General features: G+C 46.5%; 1 protein-coding gene across 1 annotated transcript in view; it reads right to left on the bottom strand.

Annotated features, from left to right (window-relative positions):
- Positions 1 to 10,499, bottom strand: part of LOC107119872 — a 19,216-nt gene that overhangs the window by 332 nt on the left and 8,385 nt on the right. Inside the window, exons 2-7 of the mRNA XM_015422486.1 lie at positions 8,524 to 9,427; positions 5,872 to 6,887; positions 4,942 to 5,059; positions 2,105 to 2,722; positions 1,019 to 1,180; positions 306 to 311 (exon numbers count right to left, since the gene is read on the bottom strand). Of these exons, the coding sequence (XP_015277972.1) occupies positions 306 to 311; positions 1,019 to 1,180; positions 2,105 to 2,722; positions 4,942 to 5,059; positions 5,872 to 6,887; positions 8,524 to 9,127 (2,524 nt within the window). The 5' untranslated portion in view covers positions 9,128 to 9,427. The remainder of the gene's footprint in view (positions 1 to 305; positions 312 to 1,018; positions 1,181 to 2,104; positions 2,723 to 4,941; positions 5,060 to 5,871; positions 6,888 to 8,523; positions 9,428 to 10,499) is intronic.

Genomic DNA, 10,499 nt, shown 5'->3' with positions numbered 1-10,499 from the left:
AAAATGGTTGAAAGTTCTTCCGAAAGCTTTTTCAACAGTTCTTGGCTGTTAACAAAGTATTTTTCCATTCCCTCAGTAACCAAAACATTTGGAAACTTTGCTTTAACAACACTCATTCAACTTTGTGTGTTTAGAGGGATGACAGTTAAAACCTCTCCCAGGTGTCACTACAGTTTATGATTAGGAGGGCCAAGTAAACTAATGGCATTCACTTTCTTTGGAGGTATCTGGTAATGTTTATAGGAACACAGTAGGAACAAAACCATTCAGTCCTGTAGGAAGTTGAAAACAAAAGCATAAGGGGGAGAAACTCAGGGCTTGCTCCCACCAGTTATTGTGCAACAGAGGTGAAAAGCACACACCTGGATGCATTATGCTTCTTAAGGGTAGTAGGACAGTACTCTGCATAAACGGGGGGTGGGGGAGGGGATGGCAGTTGTACTAATTCTGCACTTCCTCAAGGAGGGCTATTCCACATAACCTAGGCCAGAGTCCCTTGTCCTTAGTATTGGCTTCATACATTGTGTTTGCAGCATCATAGTCCTAACCCCTGTCTCTTCCCCCATCTATGAATCCTTTCAGGAGGGAGACTTTGGCTTGATCTGTTCCCAGATCAGGGCCATCCCCGTTCCCACTCACTTCTGAAGCCATCCACTCTGAGCAGCCCAGGGTCCTCTAAGGGCGCCGGGTAGTAGATTTAGAGCAAGAGCAAAAGTAGTTCCTTGTACCCTGCTCAGATGAGATGGCCTGCCCGGTGCGGGCACCTGCTCTGGAGTGAAAGGAAAGCGGCAGACTCCATCTTACAACGCAAGTAACAAAGCCAAATGTTTAGGGAATATAATTCCCACTAAACCATATTCATGCATTTGTGCTCCCTCCTCTTTTTTTACCTGCTTTCGGTATGGAGAAAGATTACTGAGAATCCTGTTTTTATGGAACAAAAAGTGGGAAGTAGATAATAGAAGAACCAGTCTTTCTTTTAAAGAAAATCACAGGATAGGGAATATGAGAGGACTTACATTTCTCTCCTGCCATACTGGTCTAGTAGGGATTTCAGCAATTTTCTGGGATGCGTTTGTTGTTGATGAAGACATCCTGTTGTTGAGGATGTGCGCAATGGTGCCAAGAGCTTCAGATAAGTCTCGCAGGGAGGTCCCACTGAGTCCATACAGTGTGGAAGCTGCAGAAACAACAAACATGAAACTGAACTGCAACACTGTCAATACACAGGTAGGAGGAAAGTGGCTCACAGTCCCTGCTGGACTCCTTGCTAGGGCCACTTTCTTTTTTCAATAATTACTCTTTGATCCTAAAGATCTACTTTGCATTTCTGAACTAGATCAACTTTTCAGATCCTTCCTTTAGATCTATGGGTCCCTACTTCAACTGTATCTTTTCTCTGATCACCTCCCCCTTCTCTGCTCTGCAGAATCATCTGCTGTTGTTCAAGTATCTCTGTGTGCCTCACTGCCTCCTACACACAGCTCTGTACACCTGGCACAGCCTTCCTCCCTTCAGATCCCTCATTAAAACCCACTTCTGCAAAGACTTTCATAGGCCACCACTGGTGTCACCAGTGAATGGTTCCTGATTTCCCTCACCACCGTCGCCTGTATTCACGGTATTTGGATTCTGAGTTGAGCTATGCATTATACTGCTATGGAGCTCCCCACTCCCTAGGCCATTGCATCTAGGGGCATTGACCACTTGAAGCAAACACTATCATAAATCACATTAGCCTTCCCCATGACGTTGGCTGCCGCTCGCAGGGGTCTGGTTACCAGCATGAAGCTGGCGGATTGTGTGCAAATGCTTCTAGATGTTAAGGAGAGGGGGGAGAAGGGAAATGACTTGCCCCGGGGATGTTGCTCTCAGTCAGTAGCATTCCAGTGGAGTGGTGTCATGTGTGCAGCCTGTGGCCAGCACACTGTTCATGCTAAACCACTGTCATATACAGCAGTAACAGCAAGCATTAACAAAGAGAGTTATTGCCTGCCACACGAGCGTGCAATCACAATACAGGTTCTTGCAAAACAACATGGTCAAAGAGAGGCTGGCAACCTGAGCCAGTGATACAGCCTTTCCCATTCACGCCCCTGGTTACCTTGGGTTATCCTGAGCTCCTCACGGATGGTGTCCAGCTCAGCCTTCAGGACAGTGCAGGTGGCACAGGATGGCGGCACCCTGGGATCAGAGGGCCCGTCGTGGGTTATGTCACCACTGCCATTTCCGCTCCACGGAGAATCCAGCAGCAGGTCAATGCTGTCACTGAGAGAAGGTCCGTCTGCTTCAGGAGACGTGCGGCTGTCATTCCTATGCCGAGGGCTGCAGACAGCGTCATCCTTGTCGAAAGCCAGCTGCGAAGGCACAAGGCTTGCCGGCGTCTTCCCTGTGCGCAACGTACCACAAGGAAGCGTCCCATTCAGAGAGTCTGAAGCCCTGCCACTGCCCTCTGCCTTGGCTTGTCTCTCAGCGGTACTTTCCGCAGGAGGATGCCTGGGAACAGATCTTTCCTGCCCTTTTCCATCTTGCTTTCCTGGCCGGGGAGTTGGCCTGTGGTTTGTTCTCTCCACAACTTCAGTCACTTCCTGTTCCTCTAAGCTATTATCCAACTTCCTGTGTTTTGCTGCTGCCTCTCCGTGTTCTCCACCTTGCCTGGATGCGATCCATTCTCTCAGCCCCGACTTTGGCCTCTTCCTCAGCCGAAGGTGCGCTTCTGTACCTGAAGATGGAGAATAAGTTTATCTTGAGACACCTGCCGGGATAGAAAAAAATAACAGATGGGCTTTTGGTTACGGCCCCAGGGTGGGAGTCAGAAGACCTGGGCTCTTTGCCCTCAGGTGCAGCATCCCTGGATGGTTAACGCTTCCTTACCTGGCAGCCAGGAGCCTGAAGATACAAGCCCACAGGAAGAGGCTTGATGCAGCCAAAGAAATCATGAACACAGCACTTAGAACTGTGCAAAAATGCCTGGCAGTCTTTCCTTAAAAGGTAAAGGTTCCCTTGCTCGAAAGCCAGTCGAATCCGACTCTAGGGTTGCGGTGCTCATCTCTGTTTCAAAGCCGAAGAGCCAGCGCTGTCCGAAGACGTTTCCGTGGTCATGTGGCCGGCATGACTAAACACCAAGGCGCACGGAACGCTGTTACCTCCCCACCAAAGTGGTACCTATTTATCTACTTGCAATTTCTTGCTTTCGAACTGCTAGGTTGGCAGGAGCTGGAACTAGAGACGGGAGCTCACTCCATCATGCGGCACACTCGGGTCTCGAACTGCTGAACTCCTGACCTTCCACAGCCTGCAGTTCAGCGTCTTAACCACTTGAGCCACCGCAGTCTTTCCTTGCCCTCACAATAATCTCATGGTAGTCCAGGAGGTGACTTTTATTAGGGATCAGGTGTTTCTTACACTGATTGCCCTGTTGCCTTAGACATGTTTGCATCCATTGTTTGGGTCCCGTTCCCCCCCATTCTGTGATCCCAGCCTAACTGCATTTTTTTTTTGTCTTACTAGGAATTTTTGCAGTTTGATTTGAAATGTTATCCTATCTTGTAGTCTGCTTACTGACTGACTGAAATTTTTTCATCATACTTGTAATCTCCCTTGGGTCCCATGGACAAAGTCAGAAGACGAAGCAGCAGAAGAAACACCTGGATATTCTGGGCATTGAACAAATAACACCAGCTCAGCTCCAGAAGACAGTGTTGCTTGGAACAGCAAGAATCCTGCAAAGGTACATCCGCAGTTCCCAAGAACTTAGCTAGATCTCAAACTGCAGAACACGGTCTACCAGTGAAATATCGGACTATGACAGTTCATAAATAACAATATTGCAGAGGAGGGATAGAGGCTGACCGTGATCTGCTCAAGGGCCACTCAGTCATTTCGCATATTAGAGTTTCCTAAAGGTAAAGGTAAAGGTTCCCTTGCTCGAAAGCCAGTCGAATCCGACTCTAGGGTTGCGGTGCTCATCTCAGTTTCAAAGCCGAAGAGTCAGCGCTGTCCGAAGACGTTTCCGTGGTCATGTGGCTGGCATGACTAAACACCAAGGCGCACGGAACACTGTTACCTTCCCACCGAAGTGGTACCTATTTATCTACTTGCAATTTCTTGCTTTCGAACTGCTAGGTTGGCAGGAGCTGGAACTAGAGACGGGAGCTCACTCCATCTTGCGGCACCCGGGTCTCGAACTGCTGAACTACTGATCTTCCACAGCCTGCAGTTCAGCAACTTAACCACTTGAGCCACCACAGTGTTTCCTACATAAACCTTAATTCTCCTTCAGCGGGGAAGTCATCCACCTCGCCTCTTCTTGCTCCAGGCAGGGCTATACAAATTTTTGTACGCCTTCCAGGACCTAGCGAGGGTGTCCTTCCTGACATAAAATAGCCTAGCTCCCAATAATGAGGACTCCATTTGTTTGTTTATTTTATTCAACCCTAAATACAACATCAAAAAACTTCATAAACTGACAATTGGAACAGAGAACTCAGAAAGTGTTCCCATGGTCCTCTTATGGTAGGAAAAAACTTGGATGACTTCACCCCACAGAAGAGAAGAACTCTTCAGGTAAGTCCAATGTTTCATTTCCTTAATAAATCTTCATTAAGGACAAACAAGTACGTGATATTATTGGCATTGTTACTGTCACAGATTAAAGTGATACCCCAAGTACCTTCAAACATCCACCTGAATACATTTTTTATTTGGAAGGTGGACTGTATTTCGGTAATGGATGGGACTAGCTTCCCTTGTTGGCAGGAATCTACTCCCCCCCAGCCTTTGTCCACTGGCTACTCTACTGATTTTAGGGATATTTTGCCTTCCGCTGTATTGTGAGGTTTGCTATACCTGCATGAATCATTGGGTGCTATGGGAAGCTCAGGGGAGAGGTCTGAGCTATTACAGCAAAAGACGTGTTCAATTTAATAAGCAAATCCTTACCAAGTAAGCCAGTCCTCCTAGGGTTCTCTTGGCCATCTTTGACACACCCTTGTGTTTCATTGTCATCCAATTTTCCTCTGGAAGAAACTGGAACCACGTCCTCAGATGTCACTCGTGTCTAGAACAAGAATGTCAAGCCAGTATTCTTCACTTGCTGCTCAAATAACAGGCCCCATAAGGGATACAAGAGCTGTTCCCTTGTTACCTGTGAGCCATGAGTGAATACAGTACATTTACTGTTTATTACTAATGATCTGATTCCTTTTTTAAAAAAAATTCTTGCTGAGGAAACCACCTCTTGCTAAGTTTCCTTTAAAGACAGAAATCTACTGCATATGCTTCCAGTCCTTTTCAAAGCACTAAACATATTCTAGGGCATTAATGTGAGGTTCTGAATCTCGTGCTTTGTAATCATGAGCAGTGTTCCCTCTAAGCTGAGTTAGTGTGAGCTAGCTCACAGTTTTTTAGCCTCTGGCTCACGCATTTTTGTCTTAGCTCAGGAAGGATGGCTCCAGAGCCAACTAATTGATGCAATAGCCAAATCACCTGCTCACAACTTTAATGCCAGTAGCTCACAAAGTAGGATTTTGGCTCATGGGACTCCACAGCTTAGAGGGAACATTCATGAGAACTGCAAAAATTCTTTCTTTTTTAAAGCGAATTTCTAGCCATCCTAGTGGTTTTGAAGAAATCTGATGTGCACGCAGTGTCTGCCAAACCCTGAGATTTCTAGGGAACCAACAGCCATGACTTCCAGTGGTCAGAACGCAGGCACCAATTCCCTGTTTTCTCCTTCCTTGAACGGAGAGGCTGGAATCAGTCACTCGAAACAGAGATGGGATTCTCACGATTCCTTGGCCAAACAGAAATCTATGTGAAGTCTCATATCCCCCCCAAATCAGAAATAACTAGTTCTCAACATGATCTCACCCGGTCCCGTTTCCTTTTGGACTCAAAGTGAAGCTGGAACCTCTCTGCCAGGGCCACAGCCTCCTTGCCATTTTCTGGCTGACACTCTCGTACCAGGGTCTGGATTTCCTCAGGAAGGATACTCAAGAATTGCTCAACCACCAGCAGCTCCATGATCTGCTCTTTGGTGTGGATCTCTGGCCTCAGCCACTGATGCGAAAGGTCCCACAGGCACCTGTAAACCTCCTGGGGCCCACAGGCATCCTGGTAGCAGAACTGCCGGAAACACTGACGCTGGATTTCGATGTCAATGTCTGTTTCTGTCTCTTTAGCACAGTTGTTCCCACAGAGCTGCTGGGCTTTGTTAGGGCCTTTACCAGGCTCTGTCCCTAGTCTGGGAGTCACTAACACCTCTTGGCACTGGTCGTTAGGTGACTGCTGAGACAGCAGCCACCTCAGTATCTCTTCAGCCGTCCAGTACTGTACCTCAGGAGGCACTTTCACAGTTCCTCCAAGGGCCTCCTTCACAGCAAGCCTGGTTAGACCCTTCCCTGATACTTCAGCCTGCATTATCTGTTCTAGCAAAGCCTGTAACTGAGAACCAGGGCCTGTGGCTATTCCTGCTCCACTCTTTGCAGACAGCTGCAAGGCCTGCAGGGTGTTGGGACAGGCAGCGGAGGTAGGGCTGATAGGAGCTCTTTGAGACAGTGCCTGGACAAGCTCCGTTTGCTTCTGAAAAAGTTTCTCAAAGAGCTGGGCCTGGAATTCCCTGTCCTCCCGGCGCATCTCCCTGTCATGCTGGATGAACTCTGCTAAGCTCTGCTTCTCCTCGGCTTGGCTGGCCACCTGTCTCTGCATTCTCTGCAGCTCCAGATGATGGGAACGGCTGTACTTCTGGCCAGCTCCCCTTTGATAGCTTGACTGCCCCTCTCCCTGAACTTTTTGCTTCCGGGTTCGAAGGTGAGGACGCTGGTCAAGCATGGAGATGAGATGCCTTGGCGTAGGTTGTGTTTCCATCACTATAGGAGAGGCCACATCTATGAAAAGCAAGAACACCTAATGAACATCTGGAGGAATGCAATTATGTACATATACTTTTAACAGTTGGGATAACCCGAGTGAGAAAGCGAGAGGATTCATAAAGACCAAAAATGGAACAAACTTCAGAGAAAGTACATCAACCAATCTTCACAAGAAGATTGTGAGCATGCAGTTGCGCTAATCTATTTCACAACTTACTATGTTTGGAAAGCTAACACTTCATGGGAAGACACACTGGGGGGAGGGAGGAGAACAGTCAAATATGTGACCCTCTGAAAGTGATATAGCTCCATAAGTACCATTTGATTCCCACCCCCCCGAATGTTTGGGCAGGCTTTAGCAACCAAATATCAGCAAAAGTAAAGGCTGTGAATAAGGACACAAAAATGGTTGCTGATGTGTATTATACAATCATAAAAGAAGAAATATGTGAAATCTACAAAGTCTGTTCAGTAAAGTACATGGTATGCTTAACCATATATATAGTACATGAATTGTTCCTCCAACGAATTGTATTAATCCAGATTCTTCATTGGAGGAACAATTCATTATTTGAAGAAATATCATATACTAAATTTATGGTTAAGGATGCCATGTACTTTATTGAATAGACACTGTATAATATACATTAGCAACTTATTTTGTGGCCTCATTCACATCCTTTACTTTTGTTGCTATTATTGTATTGCTGTGCAATCTTCTCTTGTTGCTCTTTAGCAACCAAAGACAGGGAGAGTTTAGGTATTACAGGAATCTGATTGCAAGATTAGATGCAGAGAAGTTAACATACACAACACAAGCCCAAGAATATTAATTTTCATTATACTCTGCTGATTAGATTTGATTGCAACAGAACATTCTCCTCTTGCAGTTTCCCTTTCTCCAGTGGTCTCATGAACACACAGAAACAAACCTGTTAGTATGGAATTGCCCATTCATGTTTCTTTTACAGGATGGGTCCATCAGCGACTCTGTTTTCTAATTCAGCCTGGGATACTGAATAAATTTCCAGATGCAAAAAACAGTGGGGAAAGAGCTAATAGAAGTACAACAGTTGGGCTGCAGTTACCCAGACTACTGCAATTAGTATGACTCCCCCTTTTTGGGCATATCTAGGTTTCTATGAGCTCTGGACCTTGAAGTGAAAGCCTCCAAAGACCAGCATATTTTCACTGAGGAATATTCACAAGGTATGTTATCCGCACAAGAAGGATCCTGCAGTCCAAAGCGATGAAGTGTGTTAGTCAAGTAAGCATCAAGATATAGTGAGCAAGCTACCGAGTACACAGTGGGCATCCTAACATCCCACTGAACTGATAATGTTCCTTCTGAAAATGTGTTCTGTCAAGACTGTGATATATTTTAGTTATTTGATTATTAGATGGCAGCAGAATTTTGACAACAGCAGTTCTTTTGAGACATCCCAAAAGAGCAAAGGCCAGTGCTTGAGATACATATGGGTACCAGCTTTTGGGGAGTAAAGGCCTAGCAAATGTCTCAAGTTAAATAAACACTTCAGATCAAAAGGACCAACAGTATACTTCATAAAGCAAGGAGTCAGCCCAACCTGAGGCATCCTGCAGCAAAGGACCCACTGACATAAACTCAGGCAAAACAAGCAAGAACGCTTACCAAGCTCAGGCGATATCTCATCTTCTGATTCCTCTTCCTTCACTTGGACTGGGATGACTTGGATTTCACCAAAGGCATCTTGAGACTCTGCCTGGACATAGCTGAACTCGTCAGTCCCTTGACTTTCAGAGGCAGCAGCCTGTGATAACCAGTGTCCTGTGGCCTGGGATCCCCAGCGCTCAGAGATGCCAGACTGGGACCCCCAGGGCTCTGAGATGGGGAGCCCTTCCTGCCTGTCTACAATGGTGCTGGATCCTTCACTAGCCTCTGAGGGAAAGCCTGGCCTGCAGTTGATGTACTGTGTCATTATCTGGTCTATCTCATCATAGAACGGACACTTGATGGGGGGCCGCCCCACTGAGTTGTTCTCTTTGGCTTTGCGGTAGGCCACTTTCAGACCTTTCATTTTCTCCCGGCATTGGTCCCCAGTCCGGTAAATGCCCATTTCTGCAAGACGCTGGGAAATGCCATCATACACTGCACGGTTCCTGCCGTGGGAGCTGAGATCGTGAGTCACTGCTGCCTCAGTCCACAGGGCAAGGAGCACCTTGATGTGCTCTGCTGGCCAGCTGGCTGCCCGCTCTTGGGGTCTGTCACGCCTCATTGTTATCAAGAGAAACCCAAGATGCTTTGCTGATGGAAGCTGATGTGCAAGAGGTCAGGCGTTTGGGAATTCAGGCACCACAACCCAGATGCTGGAAAAGAAAATGCTAAGAAATTCAGGGTTTCCAGTCTCCTTGCAGGCAGTCTCCTTGCAGGCAATCTCCCTTAGATGATACTCGGTTTGCTTCCATATGTCCTCCATACAGAGATTAAACAGACTGTGCAGCCTCCAAAACAAGAACCTCAACTTAGGGCAGTCGCAATAGCTTTGTCTTTCCACTCGTGCCCAGTGCTGCTTCTCCTGGGGGAAAGAAGCTTTAGTTTACATAAGCCAACATCCCAAGTAGGAAGTCTTTGGTCTTGGTGTCTACATCCCGTAGAGACCACATCTAATCATACTGACATGTATCCTAGCGCTCCACTCAGTAAAGTCTGAAGCCTTCCTCCAGCCAGTAAAGTCTGAAGCCTTCTTTGACTTAAATGGCTCGCCCACAGGCAGCTGGCCTTCCAGATTTACTGAGTGGAGTGCCACTAAGTAGGGAAAAAACTCAATTTCAAAAAGATATGAATAAAGCCACTGAAAATATCCTAAACATCCTAGTGTCTAAAAATATGATTATATAAAAATGAAATATAATTTCCATTCCTGTTTAGTTTGAGTGTGTTGGGGCGCCTCCACTACTAAGTTCATGGGTCGCAAATATGAGCAGCTGAGTATCTTGTATAATGTATAGATTGTATAGATTTGGAGCACCAGTTTTATTATATATGTAAAATTGTTTTATTGTTTTACTGTTTTAAACACTGTTGTTAGCCGCCCTGAGCCACTGGGTAGGGTGGGATAGAAATTGCAAAAATAAAATAAATAAATGACTAGTAGTTAAAAATATTTATTACACTTGTGTCTCATTTTTCTTCCAAGTATCAAAGGGCAATCAGAATGGAACTTTCTCAATGTTATATTCACAACAACCCCATGAGGAGGACTAGGCAGAAGGCCAGTTAAGTGGCCTCTGCTTACCCAGCAAAAGATTTCATGGCAACTGTGGAGAAACGCCATTTTATGCCTATGTTTAAGTTGGTGTGGGCCAGATAGGAGGGGACTATCAAACCTGAGGTAGGCCTTGGCCTAGTCTCCTCCTCATCCCCCCCCTCCTGTCTCCAACCAGCAGTCAGAGGGCAGCTCCCTAGAGAGGACAGGAAGTCCATCTAGGCTGTGAGAAGATCTGCCCCAGAATGCTGCAGGAGGGAGAGCCACTTCCTGCACAGGAAGGGCTGTTTGATATAGTGGAGCTTTTGGGCGAGAAGCAGTCTATGAAAATTGAGGTCGGTCTGCCTGAAGTCTGGAGCCAGTCAGGCTGTCGGCTGGAGTC

This window comes from Gekko japonicus, unplaced genomic scaffold (assembly GCF_001447785.1).
Source record: "Gekko japonicus isolate JY-2015 unplaced genomic scaffold, Gekko_japonicus_V1.1 scaffold1250, whole genome shotgun sequence".
NCBI classification, from domain to species: Eukaryota; Metazoa; Chordata; class Lepidosauria; order Squamata; family Gekkonidae; genus Gekko; species Gekko japonicus.
This window is presented reverse-complemented; position numbering and strand designations above follow the sequence as displayed.